This window comes from Rhinatrema bivittatum, chromosome 4 (assembly GCF_901001135.1).
Source record: "Rhinatrema bivittatum chromosome 4, aRhiBiv1.1, whole genome shotgun sequence".
Classification (NCBI taxonomy): Eukaryota; Metazoa; Chordata; class Amphibia; order Gymnophiona; family Rhinatrematidae; genus Rhinatrema; species Rhinatrema bivittatum.
This window is the reverse complement of record NC_042618.1, coordinates 172,927,187-172,948,993: the sequence shown is the minus strand read 5'-3', so window position 1 is coordinate 172,948,993 and position 21,807 is coordinate 172,927,187. Positions and strand designations below refer to the sequence as shown.

Genomic DNA, 21,807 nt, shown 5'->3' with positions numbered 1-21,807 from the left:
TATATAAGAAAGAAAGAAACAAGTTTGTGCATCCCTCTTCCACTAATCCATGACAATCTCGGGATGACTGAAAATCAAAGTTCCCGGGTATGAAGAGCGTGAATCTTTAAAATCCTTTTTAGTTTTATTTTTCAGGTGTTATTTGCTGTGTCTGCTGTTTTGAAATATTTTTTTGGTGTTTGGGGCATTTAAAAAAACTTGTATATGAGTTTTTAATTATTTAATTTTTTATTCACCAGTTTTTAAATAATATTATTAGTATGTTTTTAGTATTATGATTATGTATTTATTTTATTTCTTGATTTATTGTGTGATGTTTGAGGAATGGTGATGGCTCTGTTTTTTCATTGTTGCACTGCATAGATAGTCTGGCTTCTTGCGGTTTCCAAGTTCAGTTTTGTCTGCATGTTTTTATTTCTACTTTATGGTTGCTCTATTCTGTATTTGGTGAGGGTCTGTTATGATCTGCTTATGTGACTGAGGTGAGGCATTTTCCTAATAGGAAGTGTATTAGTGTTTTAAGGCTTTCGGAGGGTCAAGCCGACACCCAGCATACATCACAGTAGGCCTAATACCATATGGGTTCCAAGTGTCTTTTTTGCGGGGATTTCTGGTTGGCATCACAGCAGTGCATGTAAATATAATATAAGTGATCGTTTTACCACAGAATACTGTACTTTGATATTTTTCATGTAAAATATAATGCATAACTTAACTGTGTATGTGGAATGGGGAGTGGGCCATTGTGCAAAGCCTATAAGATTCGCTTAGGGCACCTAATACCCTTGCACCAGCCATGATTCAGGGGGGGTGAGAAGATGGTATCAGACTTTCTCACAGGACAAGCAGGATGGTAGTCCTCACATATGGCTGACATCATCAGGATGGAGCTCAATCACTGAACACTTTTGTCAAAGTTTCTAGAACTTTGACTGGCACCTACTGGGCATGCCCAGCCTGGCACTATCCCTGCATCCAGTAGGGGTCCCCCTTCAGTCTCTTTTTTTCCGCGCAGCAGTAGCCACGCGGGTTTAAGGAGCTCTCTAGAGATTCCTGACAGGAATTTCCTCACAGAACGTCTTTCAAATTTTCAAAATATTCTACCCCATAGGGGTCCCCCTATCGATTCCGTACTCAGCAGTCGAAGGTAAGGCTTTACCCTCATTTGCGGTCGATTCCCGTCAAGTTTTCACCTTCGGGGCCTATTGGCCTTCGACTGCACCACGGCTAAATTTTGTCGAAGCCATGGCGTCCGGGTTTTCGTCGGTGCCCGACTGTCCTCGGACAATGTCCATCACAGACCCGCATAGGGTTTGTGTATTATGTTTGGGGTCCAACCATGACATCCCAACTTGCACCAAATGTGCCCAATGACACCGAAGGGCCGTAAGGCCCCGCTCAGAGAAGATAGAGTTTCTTTTCAGGTCAAAACCCTCCGACTCCATCGCCCACTTCGACATCGTCTGAGCCGGTTGCAATCGACCTCTCACCAGCGCGGGACACTGGTGCTGCCCAAACCGGCATTGATTACTCCGAAGGTGTCGACTTCTTCCTCATTGGCCCAGGAGAAGGACCGAGGAGAACATCGTGAAAAGCGTCGACACCATCATCGGAAGGCTCAGTCCACTGATCCAGGCAAGCCTCGGCATTGGTGCCAACAGAGCCACCAACAAAGAAATCCCGTTCAGAGAAGGCCCCATCCTCTGTGACCGGGTCACCGAGGCGTTCCCCACCTTCATCAGTGCAGGGGAGCTGCGACTCCACTTTCACCAGTGGACCTTCCGGCTACGCCAGTATTGCCTCCCACTCCAGAGCTGGGGTTACATCCCAGGCTTCCACGAGGAATTGGATCAGATGATCCAAGAGGCCATCGTAAAGCTCTGCAGGGCTTCCAAACTCCATCGGTGCCAGCCCCAGTCATCTACCTGATACCCACGGTGCTCGCACTGCTTCTAGGCAGAATGGATGTGCTGAATCAGTGCCCTTTGACCGGTGGAACCGAGGATGCCAGTTATATCCACCGCCTTCCACGCCGATACCTTTGTCATCGGAAGATGAGGAAACACCGATACTGATACCGCCGTCTGGGATCTTGCCCACCGACTTGCCCGTCGATGTCACCGGTTCCATCAGTGCCTATTCTGCCATCAGTACCGCATCATCCTCAATCGGTGTAGCCACCATCGATGCCCTCAGTGCCACCATCAATGCCGTTGGTGCCACCTTCGATGCCGTCGGTGCCTAGGCCTGATCCTTCAGGAAAGCACCATTTCTCCCCTCTGGAGATCCTAGGGGAGCTGGTGATCAACCTTACGATCCTTGGACTGATGATTCTTCCCAGGATTCTGATGATCTACCGTCAGAGCCGTCTCCCCCGAGGAGAGAAGATGTTCTCCTCCAGAGGACTTGTCCTTTATTAATTTTATAAAAGAAATGTCAGAAGCCATACCATTCCAACTTCAGACAGAAGAGGATTCCAGAATCCAGTTCTTAGATGCACCCAAAGTCATCATGTCCATACCTGTTCATGAAGTTCTCCAAGAGGAATTGGGAGCATCCAGGCTCTGTACCACCGGTAAATCGGAAAACAGATGTGGTTTCCAAAAACCACAGCTGGACCACCATTCTGTGGTTGTGGAGTCAGCTCAAAAAAAAAGCACGACGTTCTAAAGCCTTCTTCTTCCATTCCTCCAGGGGAAGAACAAAGGTCCCTCAATGCATTTGGCTGTCGTGTTTTCCATGGATCTATGCTTATTTCTCGCATTGCTTCCTACCAGTTATACATGACCCAGTATAACAGAGACCTGTTCAAGAAGATCCAGGATTTCTCTGAATCTTTACCTGACCAGCTTCAGGATCAGCTGCATGCCCTGGCTCAGAAGGGTCTAGATGCTGGCAAGCACGAGTTCCGCGCTGCCTATGATATTTTTGACACTGCCTCTAGGGTGTCTACAGCGGGGATTAGTGCACGAAGGTGGGCTTGGCTAAAGTCCTTTGACTTGAGACCAGAGGTACAGGTCCGATTGGCTGACCTGCCCTGTGCTGGAGATAATCTCTTCGGGGATAAAATTCAGGAAACTGTAGCACAGCTCAAAGACCACCACGAAGACGTTACGCCAACTTTCGTCCGTGCCTACTGATTTCCCATCCACCTCTAAAAGGACATTCCAACGAGACTCTAAGCGGCCGTCCTTCAAGCCACTGAGATATTATCCTCCTGCTACTCGAGGCCGCCCCTCCAGACCTTACCAGAAAGGTCAAGTCAGACAATCCGGCCTCAGAAGACTCAGCCAGCCCCTCCACCGGGCTCAGCCGCTGGATTTTGACTCCTCGCTGGAGAGCATAAGCCAACCTCCTCTACCATCCATACCTGTCAGTGGTCGGTTGTGCCACTTCACCAACATATGGCACACGATCATTTCGGATCAGTGGGTACTTGCTGTACTGACCCAAGGCTACCACCTCAACTTCCTGTCTGTACCAGCAGACTCTCCACCTCGGCTGATGTGGGGATCATTAGACCACTCCTCTCTTCTGGAGGAGGAGGTTTCAACCCTCCTGAAATCCCGTGCAATAGAACCAGCCCCTCTCCCAGCAGGGGCAGGGGTTCTATTCCAGGTATTTCCTCATCCCAAAAAAGTCAGGAGGCATTCGTCCAAGTGCCTCGTAGTGGTCGCGGCCTACCTGAGATGTCAAGGCGTCAATGTCTACCCTTATCTCGATGATTGGCTGATAAGGACTCCAACTCAAAGGGATGCACTAGCCTCCTTACGTCTAACTATCCATATGTTGCTGTCTCGAGATGTTTCTGATCAACTACCCCAAGTCCAGCCTAGTTCTATCTCAAACCCTATCCTTCATAGGAGCCGACCTGAACACCATACAGGCAAAAGCATTCCTCCCTCAGGATCGAGCTCATACTCTCATATCCCTCGCACAATGCCTCCAAAATTGCTGTTGCTTGATAGATCGTCATTTCCTCATTTCGCTGGGTCACATGGCATCCTCTGTACATGTCACTCTAATGACACGCCTTGCCATGAGATTCATACAGTGGACTCTGAAGTCCCAGTGGACTCAGGCTTACCATCTAATGTCCAGCATTGTCCACGTTACCAAGCAGCTCTGCCTGTCGCTAGCCTGGTGGATGCAGCTCTCCAACCTCCTTCAAGGCCTTCCCTTTCAGGTTCCAGAGCCTCAAATTATCCTAACGACAGACACCTCCAATCTAGGTTGGGGTGCTCATGTCAATGGCCTACAGACTCAGGGTCCCTGGTCTCCAGAGGAAGCCAAAAGTCAGATAAATTTCCTGGAGCTTCAGGCGATCAGATATGCCCTCAGAGTCTTTCAGGATTGCCTCTCAAGCAAGACCATCCTGATTCAAACCGACAACCAGGTAGTGATGTGGTACATCAACAAGCAAGGGGGAACGGGCTCCTACCTTCTGTGTCAGGAAGCTGCACAGATATGGGCGTGAGCTCTTTCCCACTCGATGTACCTCAGAGCGACCTACTTGGCGGGCGTGGACAATGTTCTAGCGGACCAGTTGAGTCAAACCTTCCATCCGCACAAATGGTTTCTCAACCCCACAGTAGTGGACACAATCTTCCAATGTTGGGGTATCCACACATCGACCTCTTTGCGTCCATCCACAACCGCAAAGTAGAGAACTGCTTCCTCACTCGCAGCCGCCATTCACAGCCGAGGGACACTTTCGCCCTCTCGTGGTCCAGCAGTCTCCTCTACGCATACCCTCCACTTCCACTCATAACGAAGACTCTTGTGAAGTTACGAAGGGATAATGGCTTAATGATTCTGATACTGACCATGCCAGGTCTGGTTCCCAATTCTTCGGGACCTATCAGTTCGCCGGCGCATCCCTCTAGGAGAGGATTCGCTTCTGATAACTCAGAACAACGGGTGCCTCCGCCACCCTAACCTCCAGGCCCTGTCGCTGATGGCCTGGATGTTGAAAGGTTAATACTTTAACCCCTTAACCTTTCAGAGTCGGTATCCCGAGTCCTGGTAGCTTCACGAAAGCCTTCCACGAGATGGTCTTATTGTTCTAAGTGGAAAAGGTTTACGGTCTGGTGCACGTCCATGTCCGTAGACCCCTTCACTTGTTCCACCGCGAAGTTTCTGGACTATCTCTGGCATCTGTCTGAGTCAGGCCTAAAAACATCCTCTATAAGAGTGCATGTCAGTGCGGTAGCTGCTTTCCACAATGGAGTGGGAGATGTCTCTATCTCGACACAATCCTAAGTCACACGCTTCATGAGAGGTTTGCTTCACCTGAAACCTCCATTGCGTCCTCCGGCCCCTACTTGGACCTCAATGTAGTCTTAGGATGCCTCATGAAACCTCCATTTAATCCTCTCTACTCCTGCAATCTCCGCTGTCTCACTTGGAAAGTGATTTTCCTTCTCGCTATCACATCCGCTTGCAGAGTTAGTGAATTACAGGCATTAGTCACCTACCCGCCTTACATTAAAATTCTGCATGACAGAGTGGTCCTCTGTACACACCCTAAGTTTTTACCAAAGGTAATGTCAGAATTTCATCTTAATCTTAACCTATTTTCTTTCCAAGGCCCCATTCAAACCCAGGAGAAAAGGCTCTACATTCTCTGAACTGCAAACATGCCCTAGCCGTTTATCTAGAGCGCACGTCAGCCCACAGGAAGTCCACTCAATTATTTGTTTCTTTCGATTCCATCAAATTGGGAAATCCAGTGGGAAAACAGACCCTTTCTTCCTGGTTGGCGGACTATATCTCTTTTTGCTACCAGCAAGCAGGCATTCCACTACAACACCCTGTGAAAGCACACTCTGTTAGGGCCGTGGCAACTTCAGTGGCACACCTTCGTTCGGTGCCACTTATTGATATTTGTAAGGCTGCAACCTGGAGCTCACTCCATACTGTTGTTATTACGGGTGTTTTAGTGGATCCTTGGGTGCTGTGGAGATGTCCACGCCCACGGGGAGGAGCCCCGTGAGGAGCCACAGCACTGGGCTAGACTCTATACACAAAACACCGGAATTGAACTCTTTTATTATACAACTTGAAGATAGCCACCAGGTGGCAGTGATGAGATGTAGTCTCAGGGACCTCGGCAGAGGGAGCCCTTCTCTCCAAGATGACGTCAGGAGGTTCCGCAGCCAGGATAACTGTGGATGAGACAGATGAGATGTTAGAGTACTCACTCGGTGTTAGCTGTTATGGATGCGATTCCACCAGATAGTTGTCGTAGGTACAGGCACTGAGGCAGGGAGAGCAGGCCCTCGAGAAGCGAGTATCTGTTCCCTGAATGGCACCTGAAAATAGAACAGAGGGCCCCCAAGGAGCGGGTACCCAAGTTAGTAGTAAAACCCCGAAGGGCAGAAGGAAAGCTTTCTGCAGGCAGCAGGGAAGCAGCAGAGTAGTGCAGACAGGAACAGTTCAAGTCTATTCGAGCCTTTGCCAACTCACGGGCCGATACAGTAAGGAGCGGTAGGAAGAGCTGTGTTAGTGCCGGGCGCACCTGCGTTTGCCGCACGCATGGTCCAGCTCACCTACCGCTCGATACTGTATTTAAATGGCTTGCAAATGCAAGCTGTGTCCAAGAAGCGTCCATGAAGCGTTAGGCCCGCGCAATCCATTTTACTGTATAGAGCGCTATACAGCGCCTATACAGTATCCTGGGTGCGCTGGTACCTGTCATTTCAAATGTCATTTCAAATGACATTTGAAATGACAGGTACCAGGAAGTGGATGGTCTTCTCTCCCTCCCTCCCGAAGCAAGGCACAGGGCGAAAGTTAAAACAAAAGGGAATAATGTGTGATAAAAGTAAACTTACTGGTGGGAGCCAGTGGGCGCGCATTCGTCGAGGCGGGAGGCGGCGGGTGCGCATTCTTCGAGGCGGGAGCCGGCGGGCGCGCATTCACCGAGGCGGAGGGAGCCGGCAGCGAAAGCGGCCTCCAACAGCCCCTGCCGGCGGTGAATGAATGCACGCCTGTATACGCCTGTGCAATTGGGGCGCTCAAGGCATGACGTTACGACGTTTGGCATCATGGCGTGTGATGTCGGCGTTCGCTAATGCGCTGCCTTGAGCGCCCAAATTCCATTCATTCACCTTCACCAGCGGGGGCAGGGGAGCCAAAGTGGCTTCCAGCAGCCGAAGGTGAATGAATGCAATTTGGGCGCTCAAGGCAGCGCATTAGCGAACGCCGATGTCTCATGCCGTGACGCCAAACGTCGTGACGTCACGCCTTGAGCGCCCCAATTACATAGGCGTATACAGGCGTGCATTCATTCACCGCCGGCAGGGGCTGTTGGAGGCTGCTTTCGCCGCCAGCTCCCTCCACCTCGGTGAATGCGCGCCCGCCGGCTCCCGCCTCGAAGAATGCGCGCCCGCCGGCTCCCGCCAGTAAGTTTACATTTATCACACTTTATTCCCTTTTGTTTTAACCCGGCTTCATGCAAGGAACAGAAGTTGCAATTGTTCCTGCCGTTAAGAAACGCGTTTGCAAGAAGAAAGGAAACTTTTTTTTTTGCAAGACTGGGGCAGAGCTGGGTTGCAGCTCCGGAGAGCCCGGGGGGATTGGCCCGTCAATTTGAGAGGACTGGGGCTGCCCCGGAGACCGGCACCCATGGATGCGGCCAGGGCAGGTGAGCGGGGGCTGGGGGAAAGTTTGCCGCCTACCCTTACCCCTGCCTCTAACGCAGGGGTAAGGGTAGGCAGTAAGTTAACAGGTTAAACACGCGGGAAAAGTGCAGGTTTAAAAAGCGATAATCGGGGCGCACATTACTGTATGGGAGGGAATAGCTAATCCGATCATTTACATCTCATATACATGCCGCGGGCGGAAAGGGTTACCCGTTGAGTTAAAGAGGCGGTAAGGATGGGTTAAAGGGGATAGTGAATAGCAGGTTGGGCTAACGCGGGTTAGAAGCAGGGTAACCGCAGGTTAGAAGCAGGGTAACCGTGGCCGCACTTTACTGTATTGGCCTGTCAATGAGCTAGCAATCTTGAGAAGTAGATATACCCGGATTGGCGTGACGTCAGATGAGAGAACGCCCTCTAGGTTCGCACCACTGGGCGTACTTAGACGTGGGTTGCACGCGCACCCTAGCAGGTACCTGGGAGGAGCAATGCGTATGGCTGCACCATAGCCGTTCCAGGGACGCCAGAGAAGTCGGCTTGACGATGCTGCGGTAGCCATCTTGCCCAGGTAAGCAGGAGGAGCTGAGATGGGGTGAAACAAGCGGGGCGAAGCCGTCGAAGACCGGACGCAACACATACCTTCGCAGCCCATTATTGCTTAGATAAGGCTGGCAGGCAAGATTCCATTTTTGGCCAATCTGTTCTACGCAACTTATTCTCAGCTTAACTATCCAACATCCTACCAGCGACCTGTCCAGGGTTTCAGGATGCCCTCCTACCCAAATCCACCCCTGTTGTTGTGCCTGTTTCACGTTTTTGGGTGTATTTGGTGCATTGCTCGGGCATCCTCAGCTCGCTACTCACCCATATATGAGGACTACCTCATATATTATTATATGGGAATTATTAGAAAGGGAATGGTGAATAAAATGAAAAATGTCATAATGCTTCTGTATCGCTCCATGGTGAGACTGCACCTTGAATACTGTGTACAATTCTGGTCGCCGCATCTCAAAAAAGATATAATTGCGATGGAGAAGGTACAGAGAAGGGCAACCAAAATGATAAGGGGAATGGAACAACTCCCCTATGAGGAAAGACTAAAGAGGTTAGGACTTTTCAGCTTGGAGAAGAGACGACTGAGGGGGGATATGATAGAAGTGTTTAAAATCATGAGAGATCTAGAATGGGTAGATGTGAATTGGTTATTTACTCTTTCGGATAGTAGAAAGACTAGGGGGCACTCCATGAAGTTAGCATGGGGCACATTTAAAACTAATCGGAGAAAGTTCTTTTTTACTCAACGCACAATTAAACTCTGGAATTTGTTGCCAGAGGATGTGGTTAGTGCAGTTAATATAGCTGTGTTTAAAAAAGGATTGGATAAGTTCTTGGAGGAGAAGTCCATTACCTGCTATTAAGTTCACTTAGAGAATAGCCACTGCCATTAGCAATGGTTACATGGAATAGACTTAGTTTTTGGGTACTTGCCAGGTTCTTATAGCCTGGATTGGCCACTGTTGGAAACAGGATGCTGGGCTTGATGGACCCTTGGTCTGACCCAGTATGGCATTTTCTTATGTTCTTACCATCCTGCTTGACCTGTGAGAAAGCAGAGTTGCTTACCTGTAACAGGTGTTCTCACAGGACAGCAGGTTGTTAGTCCTCACGAAACCCGCCCGCCACCCCACAGAGTTGGATTTGCTTGCCATTTGTTATTTTATTTTTCGGAAGTATTTTTTGCTATACACGAGACTGAAGGGGGGACCCCTACTGGATGCAGGGTTAGTGCCATGCTGGGCATGCCCAGTAGGTGCCAGTCAAAGTTCTAGAAACCTTGACAAAAGTGCTCCGTGATTGGGCTCCATCCTGATGATGTCACCCATATGTGAGGACTAACATCCTGCTGTCCTGTGAGAGCACCTGTTACAGGTAAGCAACTCTGCTTGAAGTTTGTATCACTGAAGGGACTGAAAGGACTTGGGTGTTTTTTAGGTGGTCCCGGGATGGGGGGCGGGGGGGGGGGGGCAGCTCAATAATTGTTCACACAGGGCAGCAAAAAGCTAGCACTGACCCTGGATGCACAGAACACAAGGAGGCAGGTACAGCACGATACAGCCCACTGTACCATACATACCGCACAAGGAGGCCAATGCAACATGTTAGTGCCCACTGTACCATATGGCAGTACAAGGAGACCGATACAGCACTATACAGCCTACTATAGCATACATGCAGTGCAGGAAGGTTGATACAGCATGCTACTGCCCATTATACTGTATACAGAGCACAGGGAGGCCAGTACAGCACAGTATAACTCACCATTATTTATGTACGACATGCGGAGGCCAGTACAGCATGGTATAGCTCACTGTATCAGGGGTCAATTTTCAAAGATGCCCTGATTTTATAACATGAGCGTGTCACTGCACTCATGTTATAAAATATGCAAGGGGGGAATATTTTACAAAAATATGCACAGCAACGCAGGTAGGCCTTTCCCAGTTCCCTTCCAGTCTGCTCCAATTAAGGAGCGGACTGGGAGGGAGCTTCCTTATACCCCTACCTAACCTTCCTACCTTTTCTCCTCTCCTCTCCTCTCCTCCCCGACCCCTAACCCCTACCTGTTTACCCTATTTTTTGTTGTTGTTTTTCAACTTACCTGCTCCTTCGTAGCAGAAATAAGTTACGTAAGCCATCTGGCTGCCGGCACGCGCTTCCCCAGGACAGGGCCTAATGACCGCTGTCCCGGCCTGCCCCCTTCCTGCCCAGACCACGCCTCTCCACCCCGCCCCTTTTGGCTGGCCCAGCACATCTGCACATATCAGGAGATACATGCATGGCCGGGCCCTTTTGAAAATGCACTCAGCACACACAGGGCCCGGCTATGCGCATATCCCCTGTTATTTGCACGCACATGCATTTTAAAATTCGCCCGTCAGAGCACAAGGAGGCTAGTGCTGCACAGTACAACCTACTTTTCTGTGTGTCTAGTGCAAGTAAGTTGATACAGCTTATACAACCCACTATACCGTTCCTACAAAGCAAGGAGGCTGATATTGCATGATACAGCCCACTACACTGTTTAACTGCTTAATTCAGGAGAATATGATGATGTGATCTGTAATTATTAATATTTATTTTTTATTTATTTATTTAATATCTTTTATATACCGACGAACGTTGGGAACATCTCGTCGGTTTACAGAGAACAGAACTTAGCAACAGGCTTTACAATTATCACATGATTATAAGAGGAACAGTAATTATAATAATAATAACATATAAATAAGAGGGTGGATTATACAAGTAATAATTAACTAGGTGGGATACAGGGTAGGGGTTACCTAATAAAGGGGGGGGGGCAGGGAGGTTCTGATAATTTGGGATGGACATCAACATTTGTAGGAGGTAAATATTTGTATTTACAATTATTGTCAAGGGATATATGCTGTATATTGTATATATGCTGTATATTGTATGTTCCTATTGATGGGGTCAGCTGTCACCCTGGGGTCTGCTATCAGGTCATTGGGACAGCCACATGAAGGCAGCTTAGAAGACTCTAAGAATATTTTTAAAGAGATACAAATGTCCATATCACAGGGAACAGAAGTTAGAACTCTAAATATTAATCTAAACTCCAGCTACTAAGTCAGAGCTTAATATTTCCCCATGTGCTTTTCAGGAGAAGGCTTACTTTGATGAAAAAGACGAGGATGAAATCGAGGTAATTTATTAGCATGTGCTACTTCTCTCTCACCCTCTGTATATCAGGCTTTATTCGTGCCTGAGGAGAGCTGCATATCGCACAGATAATAGTACGTGATTCCATGGCCTGGTAGAGGGAATCCTGCCATTTCTCCATTCCTGCCTCGCTCTCCTTCTCTCCATCCCCTGCATTGCTCTCCCGTCTCTCTGACCTCTGCCACTGCCTGCTGTCTTTCTGCCCCTGCTTTACTCCCCTCATCACTCCAACCTCTGCCTCCCATCCCCCCCCCTCATTCGCTGACATTCAGGCCGATACAGAAAAACGCGCGGGAGCGCACTCCCAGCACGCGCACAGGCCACTCTCCTGGGCACGCGATTCAGGAGGGTGGCCTATGCAAATTAGGGCCCACGGTAAAAGGAGGTGCTAGGGACACTAGCGCGTCCCTAGAGCCTCTTTTTTGACAGGAGCGGCGGCTGTCAACGGGTTTGACAGCCAATGCTCAATTTTACCGGCTTCGGTTCTCAAACCCGCTGACAGCCATGGGTTTGGAAACCGGACGCCGGCAAAATTGAGCATCCGTCTTCTGACCCGCGGGCCGATTTTTAATTTTTTTTTTTAAATTTTTACTTTTTTTACTTTTGGGGTCTCCGACTTAATATCGCTATGATACTAAGTCGGAGGGTGTACAGAAAAGCAGTTTTTTCTGCTTTTCTGTACACTTTCCCGGCGCCGGCAGAAATTAACGCCAGCCTTTGGGCAGGCGTTAATTTCTGAAAGTAAAATGTGCGGTTTGGCTGCACATTTTACTTTCTGTATAACTGAATAACTAATAGGGCCATCAATATGCATTTGCATGTTGCGGGCGCTATTAGTTTCGGGAGGGTTGAAGGCGCGTTTTCGACGCGCTATTACCCCTTACTATATAAGGGGTAAAGCTAGCGCGACGAAAATGCGCGTCCAGACCTGGGCTAACGGTGCACTCCGCCGGAGCACACTGTACTGTATCGGCCTGTTAATGAGTTAATTCTTTTTTGTGACAGCTGTGGGATACTGAGTGCACTTTTGTCTTTTTAGGACTGAACATGAGAACAGGGGCTAGCGCTTCTTCAAAACCCAGCACTGAAGAATATGCAGCACCATTAATTTATGCTTTTACAATAGTTTTTTGGTTTTTTTTTTTCTGTATGGTCTCAATAAACTTTTTATGACACTTTTACCTACAAGTTGTATTTCTTGTACAGAACTTAATTGTTTGGTTCAACAGATGATTCAGTTTGGTCCCTGCAAGAAAAGTCAGTGTGGGTAGGGGAGGGGGGGGCCTTTTTATCTCCCTGGGTCTCATTTCTAATCCCCAACGCTGCCACTGGCTCTTCTGTGACCCTGGGTGAGTCCCTTTGCTTCTGAGCACCTCTGTGTCCCCCAATGACACTTTCAGGATAACATCATTCCTTTTCCATTCTTCCCTTTGGGTGCATGTTGCCGAAGTCTTGCAGTGGGAAAGAGTGGTGGGATCCTGTGTAGATGAAAAACACCCTACACATTAGAATGCTTCTCATTATTACCCTACACTGGTGTCATGAAACATCAGACACAAAGCATGTCTGACCAGAGCCTTGTCCATAAAGTCTTGAGAAGGAATCCCTGTTAGAGAGCATTTTACCCCAATGCTGAAGTCCCTTCACTGGTTACCCATTCAGTTTAGAGTGCAATTCAAAATGCTAGGTTTCGTTTTTAAGAATGTCCATCAAGATAGTCCTACCTAGCTCTCTAATTTGCTCTCTTTTCATCTGCCTTCACGGGACCTGCGTTTAACAGGTATTTGGCTGCCTTCGGTACCCCCTGGCTTGCAGTCCACAAGCTTGACATTGTTTTCCATGGTGGGTCCTAGCTTGTGGAATGCTCTGAGCTTCGCAATGTACTTGACTATGCTCAGTTCAGAAAATTGCCTACAACTTTCTTGTTTACCCTTGCTTTTAACTGATTATTTTAGTGATGATTATTTTAGGTGTTTGATGCTTGTTACTTACAATGATTTCTTTATAGGGTTAGTAAATGAGCATAGTTTATTTTAGGTTTAAAATTGTAGATTTATTTTTTTGTAATCCATTCAGTGCAGATATTCTGATATTATCGGAAAATGAAGTGTCTATAAATTAATTAACTAATAAACTTAAATAGATAGGTAGATAGATAAGTCCCGCATTATTGAATGTAAGGTTTGAATGTGTGATTAGAGCAAAGAGAATTTGAAAAGAAGTTTGCCAGAGAGGCAAAAACTCAAAATAAAAACTTTTTCAAGTATATTTAAAACAAGAAGCTTGTGAGGGAGTCAAATGGACCTCTAGATGAACAAGGGATAAAAGAGGCATGCGAATAAAACAAGGCCATAGCAGAAAAACTAAATGAATTCTTTGCTTCATCTTTACTGAGTGGGGTGTTGGGGAGAGACCTATTTCGGAAAAATTCTTTGAGGGTGATGGTTCAGAGGAATTGAATCAAATCATGGTGAACCAGGAAGATGTCATAGATCAAACAGACAAACTATAGAGTTGCAGATCACTGAGACCAGATAATATACATCCCAGAGTTCTGAAAGAACTGAAAAAATGAAATTGCAGATTTATTACTAGTAATTTCTAACTTCTCATTCAAATCAGCTATGGTACTTGAGGATTGAAGAGTGGCCAATGTGACCCGGGAAACCACAGACCAATGAACCTGACATTGGTGTTGGGCAAAATAGTAGAAGCTATTCTAAAGAACAAATTTACTGACCATCTGGATAGACAGAGTAATGGGGCAGAGTGAACATGAATTTAGCAAAGGGAATTCTTGCCTTAAAAATCTGTTAGATTTTTTTGAATGGGTTAACAAACATGTGGACAAGGGTATGCTGATTGATATAGTGTATCTGGATTTCCAAAAGGCATTTGACAAAGTCTCTCATGAGAGACTCATCAGGAAATTAAAAAGTCATGGGATAGGAGATAATGTCCTTTTGTGGATTGATAACTGCCTAAAGGATAGGAAACAGAGAGAGTAGGCCTGAATGGCCTGGTACGTTTTAATATATTTATAAATATTCTAGTGAGGTAACCAAATTTGCAAATGATACAAAATTATTGAAAGCTGTTAGATCACCATCTGATTATGAGAAATTTTCAGAGGACCTTGTGAGACTGGGAGATTGGGCATCTAAATGGCAGATGAAATTGAATGTGGACAAGTGCAAAGTGATGCATATAAGAATAATCCAAACTATAGGTACTAGGTATCACCTCCCAGGAAAAGGATCTTGGAATCATTATGGATAATACTTTGAAACCGTCGGCCAAACGCGTAGTGGCGGTCACAAAAGCAAATAGAATGTTAGGTATTTTTAGAGAGGAAAAGAAAATAAAACAGATGATATAATGCCTCTGTATTGATCCCTGGTGTGTATTGTGTACATTTCTTGGTTTCCCATCTCAGAAAATATATAATGGAACTAAAAACGTTACAGAGAAATGCAACCAAAACAATAAAGGAGAACAGCTCTTCTATGAGCAAAGGTTAAACAGGTTGGGGATCTTTAGCCTGGAGAAGAGATAACTGAGAGGAGAAATGATAGAGGTCTATAAAATCATGAGTGGAGTGGAATGGGTAAATTGAGAACATTTATTTACCCTTTTCAACAGTTCTAGGACTAGAGAGTCACACCATGAAGCTAGTAGGTAGCACATTTAAAACAATTTGAAGGAAATAATTTTTTTCACTCGGCACACAATTAAACTATAGAATTTGTTGCCAAAGGATGTGGTGAAAGCAGTTAGCTGGGTTCAAAAAGAGTTTAGAGAAGTTTCTGGAGGAAAAGTCCATAAATCATTATTAGATATGTAGACTTGAGAAAGGCATTTCTTATTCCTGGTTATGAGCAAGAAGGATTGGCTCTGTTCTTTGAGGTCCTGCTTGGTACTTGTGACCTGGCTTGGCCACTGTTGGAGGCAGGATGTTGGGCTTCATGGATCTTTGGTCTGACCCAGTATGGCACCTCTTATGTTTGAAAGGACTGCAAACCAGGTTCAAATGCTGCTTCTCCCACTGACATTCCTTGTGACTTTAGGCAATTTACTTCATCTCCAGTTGCCTCAGGTACCCACTTAAGATTGCAAGATCTTTAGGGCAGGGACTTGTATCTGAAGAAATGTAAACCACCTTGAGCTAAAACTGGAAAGGCAATCTAGAAATACAAATAATAATAATATGTAATAATTACTTTGGCATTTGAGTATCTCCACTTTCCCAGTGTTACCATGCATGTGGACCTTTCATTTCAGGCACATTAGACAGAAGAAGAAGGCTCAATATTCTCTTTTTGGGTTTTTGAGCTGATGTTGCCTCCATCATAGAAAGTTAGCGCTGAGTACTATAATGAACTTTTCTGGGCTCTGCATCTGTTTTAGGGTATGCATTACTCTACACTGCAAACCTTTCAAATTCCCGGGCACCTGTACCTGGAATGAGGAGGACCAAGAATCACCTGACTCCTGAGATTCTGAATAAACTTCCTTTTGAAGAACTCCTGAGAATTCAGTTTATCTCACATGGTACATACAGGAACATTTTCTTATAGGACTGTTGTCTGGGGGTTTATTTACTCTCATAAAGTGAGAAGATTCACAAAATTACAACATGGGGGAATTTTATTTTGACTCACAAAAACTATTAAAAATCTCATAATGTGCATTTGAGAAGCAAGAACAGTATGTGAGACTGGAATCTCCCAAAACAGGTAAGAGGCAAAGGTCAGATAAAAGAGGCAGGAACACTGCACGATATCCAAGTCTTGACGTGTAATGATTTCAATACTGCCACACGATCTTAACATGGCTACAAGACACATGACCTTCGGCCCTTCCTCTGCTTCACATATCTGCTGAATTCATAACAATGAGGCATATAGTGTTTGCCTGTTTGGACCCAAAGCTTTGGAACTCTCTTCCACTAGATCTCCAGAGCAAGCATAATTACCTACATTTTAGAAAGAAATCGTGTAAATTCCTGGCTCATTGCCCAAGCATTTACACGATTGAGACTGCAGTGCCGCAGACTTCTGCCTTGTCAGCAACCCTTTTTTAATATCTGTCTTAGCCCCTCTGTGCTGTGCTATCTTGCCTTGATGCGCATTACCAGATTTCACACGGATGAGATCCAGTTTTATTTTCCCAGTGTTTGCCTTAGTCTAGGACATTTTAGTTTTTTGTCTCTATATCTTTCCACCATTAAGAACTGGCTATCACACAATAGGCAGCTTCTTCATGTTTCGAAGACTGAGATTATGATTGTTGAGAGTGACACATTGAGAGAGAAACCCCTGTAGTTTATTTATTTATTTAGACATTTTATATACCGTGGTTCCACGTAAAGATCACGACAGTTTACAAAGTAACATTCATAGCTATAATCGTCAGATAATGATGGGTTACCGAGGTAGTATTCATAAACAGGCATTAACAGCTAACAAAAGAGTGTTCCACTACATATTAACTAAAGATCTAGAACAAAAGATGTGAAGTATAGAAATAAAATAAAATTTCACATATTAGTCAGTACGTGGAGCTTTATACAATCTCTTGTTTAATTTGTTCCTCATGCATATTAGTATTTCTTGTCCTTTTGTTGTTGTGGGTCTCTCCATTCTGATGTTTTAAGTTAGGCTGTATGCATTCTTTAAAAGCCATGTTTTTAGCTCACATTTAAATCTCTTTCTATCTGGTATCAAATGTAACATCTCAGGTAGGGAATTCCAAAGTTTTGGACCCGCTCTGGAGAACACACAATTCCCTACATGCGCCAGGTGTGAGCTCCATATTATGGGGACATTCAGTAGTCTTTTATTTTGAGATCTTGGTAGATTTTTAAAAGCCTATGCATGTAGATCCAATGGATTTACGCGCGCCAGGACTATTTTAGAAAGGCTCAGTGACGCGCGTAAATCCCCAGGACACGCATATGTCCCGGGGCTTCGAAAAAGGGGCGGGGAGGAGGCGGGGCCAGAGGCTATTTGCCGCTGTGTTGGAGGATCGCATGCTGGCAGGCTGCCGGCATGTGCAGCAGGTAAAATAAAGGTCCGGGGGGGGGGGGGGATTTAGGATAGGGTTAGGGAGCGGGAGGGTTAGGGGAAGGGGAAAGGAGGTTAGGTTAGGGGGTTGGGAAGTTCCCTCCGAGGCCACTTCGAAATCATAGCGGCCTGGGAAGGAATGGGGGAAGGTCGCGGGCGTCGACGTGCGCAAGTTGCACAATTGTGCATCCCCTTGCACGCGCCAACCCCCGATTTTACAACATGTGCGTGCATGTTATAAAATTGAGCGTCCATGTGCGAATGCCGGGTAGCGCGCGCACTCTTTTAAAATCTACCCCATAGTGTTCACTATGGTATGGTAGTATTGTCATGTCTATCATACCGGTGTTACTCAAATGAGTAGATTCGGGATTATACTGGAGCCAGTGCAGTGAAATCAGCGAGGGAGTAATGTGATCACATTTCCTAGTTCCTAACAATAGTCTTGCTGAGGCATTTTGAAGTACTTGTAATGGCTTTAAGAAACATGCAGGAAGACCGAGAAATAAGGAGTTACAATAGTCTAGGTTTGAGAAAATTAGAGTCTGCAATACAGTTCAGAAATCTTCGAAAGTTAATAAAGGTTTCAACCGATGTAATATACGTAGCTTGGCGTAGCCTATATTAATTAATTTGTTTATATACTTTTTCATAGTAAGGTGAATAAAACGGAAAATGTCATAATGCCTCTGTATCGCTCCATGGTGAGACCGCACCTTGAATACTGTGTACAATTCTGGTCGCCGCATCTCAAAAAAAAGATATAGTTGCAATGGAGAAGGTACAGAGAAGGGCAACCAAAATGATAAAGGGAATGGAACAGCTCCCCTATGAGGAAAGACTAAAGAGGTTAGGACTTTTCAGCATGGAGAAGAGACGGCTGAGGGGGGATATGATAGAGGTGTTTAAAATCATGAGAGTTCTAGAACGGGTTAATGTGAATCAGTTATTTACTCTTTCGGATAAAAGAAAGACTAGGGGGCACTCCATGAAGTTAGCATGTTTCACATTTAAAAGTAATCGGCGAAAGTTCTTTTTCACTCAACGCACAATTAAACTCTGGAATTTGTTGCCAGAGGATGTGGTTAGTGCAGTTAGTATAGCTGTGTTTACAAAAGGATTGGATAAGTTCTTGGAGGAGAAGTCCATTACCTGCTATTAATTAAGTTGACTTAGAAAATAGCCACTGCTATTACTAGCAACAGTAGCATGGAATAGACTTAGTTTTTGGGTACTTGCCAGGTTCTTATGGCCTGGATTGGCCACTGTTGGAAACAGGATGCTGGGCTTGATGGACCCTTGGCCTGACCTAGTATGGCATGTTCTTATGTTCTCATCTAGTTGGATACCTAAGTCCCGTACTTGGTTTGAGGGAGTAATTTGAAAATTACCCAGATCTAGCTATCGGAGAGTTTCTTCTTAACTAGATGATTTCAGTCTTTTTAGGGTTTAATGTTAGTGTAAGTTGCGATAATTCCTGCTGTATTTCTTTCATAAAAGATTGACAGTGTCGATACTGTTTTCTCAAGTGATTTGGAGAATGTAATGTACATCATCAGCATACAGGAAGAATGTAATTCCTAAATCCGCCAGTAATATGCACAGTTGGAGCATATAAATATTGAAAAGTGCTGCGAGAGTGATGAGCTTTGAGGGATACCTGTATCAATATGGAAAGTATCAGATATGTGATTGCCCAGTTTGACTTGGAATGTTCTATTAGATAGGAGAATCATTTGAGAACACTACCTTCGATCCCAATGTTGCTTAATTGATGACACAACAGGATATGGTCCACAGTGTTAAAGGCGGCTGTTAAGTTGATCAGCACAAGAAGATAAGATTCCTCCGCATAAAAACCTCATAAAACAGAGTCTGTTAATGAAAGTAGTGTCTCAGTTGAAGTATGTTATCTAAATCCGAATTGATTTGGGAAGAGAATATCTTGGTCTTCCAAATGATTTACAAGTTGAGTTAATACTGCTTTTTCAAGTACTTTTGATAGAAAACACAATATGGATATTGGATGATAGTTGTCCCAATCATCGATTCTACCAGTTTTCTTTTTAGGAATCAGCTTTATCACTGTGCCCTGGATTTTAAAAGCCTTACACGTGTAAATCCAGATGGCTAATGCATGCCAGGCCTATTTTTAAAAGGCCCAGCCACGCACGTAAAGCCCCAGAACACGAGTAAGTCCCGGGGCTTCGGAAAAGGGACAAAGAGGGAGCGGAGCGGAGTAATCCGGGGTCGGGATGGGGTCAGAGGCTCCCGGCACAGCGGCTATTTGCCCTGTGCCGGCAGGCTGCTGGCGTGCGCAACCTGCACCTGCCCAGAGGCAGGCACAAAAGGTAAGATAAAGGTCGGGGGGGGGTTTAGGAAGTTCCTTCCCAGGCCGCTAATGTGCATCCCTTGCGCGTGCTGACCCCCGATTTTATAACATGCGTGCACTGGCACGTGCATGTTATAAAATCGGGAGTCCATGTGTGCGCACCGGGTAGTGCGCACACATGGATGCCCGCATGTACCTTTTAAAATCTACCCCTGTTTGTTTTAATCCATGTGGTACAATTCCGTCTGATAATGAATGATTAATTAAGGTTATGATTGTTGGAGTGATAACATGGTGTACTTGTTTCAAGGAACTGGCTGGAATTGGGTCTCGTGGATGATTAGCAAGCTTAATTTTACTGATTTGACTGATTTCAAGATTAGTTACTCTGTCAAACATGTGCCACTTTTCCAGGCCATGTGACTCTTCAGGTGCTATTGTGGGAGAACGGATAGTGAATTGAGTTTTTAACCTATTGGTTTTATCTAAGAAGGCTGTGGCATATTCATGGTAAGCGGCCTTTGAGAAGTTATAGTTTCTTGAGATGGAGGATGACGGGTCCTTAATTAGATATTTAACAACATCAAAAAGCAATTTAGAATTAAATGTTACCCCATGAATCTGTTTAGCATAGTAATCTTTTTCTGCTTTATTGGTTAGTGTGTGGTATTTTGTTAGAAGAGATTTATATTTTCCTAGGGATTCAGAAGATGGGCATTTTCCACCATTGTTTCTCTAATATTCTAAGGTTCTGATTGGTGCATCTTAAATCACCATTGTATCAGGGCTTCTTAAGTTTAGCAGTATTCCTTTCTTTGTTAATAGTTTTAATCTGGACAGAACTGAGGTTTTCAGCTATATCATTGACCATCTGATCCCAGGAATCAAATGCCGAGGAGGCATTGGATTGATGTAGTTCAAGGAGCTTATTTTCTATTGATTCTGAAAGTACCTCTGTGTCTATTTTTTTCTTAAAGGTAAAAGCATGATTATTATCTATATTATGAGTTGGTTGAGGAAGGCTATTTCCGCCTTTACTAGTTGATCATCGGACCAGGGCAGTATTGATTAGACAGTTATTGTATTGGCAAATATTAGGTCTAGAGTATGTCCTGCTTTATGAGTAGCTTTGGAAACAAATTGGGATCATCCCAAAGCTTCCATTGTCTCTAGAAAGGCTGCTGTTCTCGGTGTTTTATCTACATGGAGGTTAAAGTCTCCCACAATTAAGGTGGAATCTGGTGATGGAAACACCTTAGCGAATAATTATATCAGTGGTGAGCAATCTTTTTGCAGTAAACTTGGAGGACAGTAGACCAGTCCTATGTTTAGTTGAGGAGATTTTAGAATTGCCATTTCATAGGGAGGGTTAATCTCTACTTTGCAAGGTACTAGCTTAAGTTCTTTTTTTTTTACACATTATTAATAAACCCCCACCTTTTTGTTTAAGTCTAGGACGATGATATATAGCATAGTTAGGGTGGAAAATAAGAGTACATTATCTTTGTCAGTCAGCCAGGTTTCAGAAATACAAAAAATAGTGGGCTGAAAATCCTCTAGCAGGTCATCAATGAAAGGGATTTGTTTTGACAGAGACTGAACATTTAATAGGAGAAGGTACAGAGAAGGGCAACCAAAATGATAAAGGGGATGGAACAGCTCCCCTATGAGGAAAGGCTGAAGAGGTTAGGGCTGTTCAGCTTGGAGAAGAGACGGCTGAGGGGGGATATGATAGAGGTCTTTAAGATCATGAGAGGTCTTGAACGAGTAGATGAGACTCAGTTATTTACACTTTCGAATAATAGAAGGACTAGGGGGCACTCCATGAAGTTAGCAAGTAGCACATTTAAGACTAATTGGAAAAAATTCTTTTTCACTCAATGCACAATAAAGCTCTGGAATTTGTTGCCAGAGGATGTGGTTAGTGAAGTTAGTATAGCTGGGTTCAAAAAAGGTTTGGATACGTTCTTGGAGGAGAAGTCCATTAACAGCTATTAATCACGTTTACTTAGGGAATAGC

General features: G+C 45.2%; 1 protein-coding gene across 2 annotated transcripts in view; it reads left to right on the top strand.

Annotated features, from left to right (window-relative positions):
* The window catches only part of DNAI2 (dynein axonemal intermediate chain 2), an 83,499-nt gene extending 70,928 nt beyond the window's left edge, over window positions 1–12,571 (top strand). For both annotated transcript variants that reach the window (XM_029599245.1, XM_029599244.1), the window contains exons 14-15: window positions 11,332–11,373; window positions 12,430–12,571. In XM_029599245.1, the coding sequence (XP_029455105.1) occupies window positions 11,332–11,373; window positions 12,430–12,435 (48 nt within the window). In that variant the 3' untranslated portion in view covers window positions 12,436–12,571. The remainder of the gene's footprint in view (window positions 1–11,331; window positions 11,374–12,429) is intronic.
* Window positions 12,572–21,807: the final 9,236 nt, after the last annotated feature.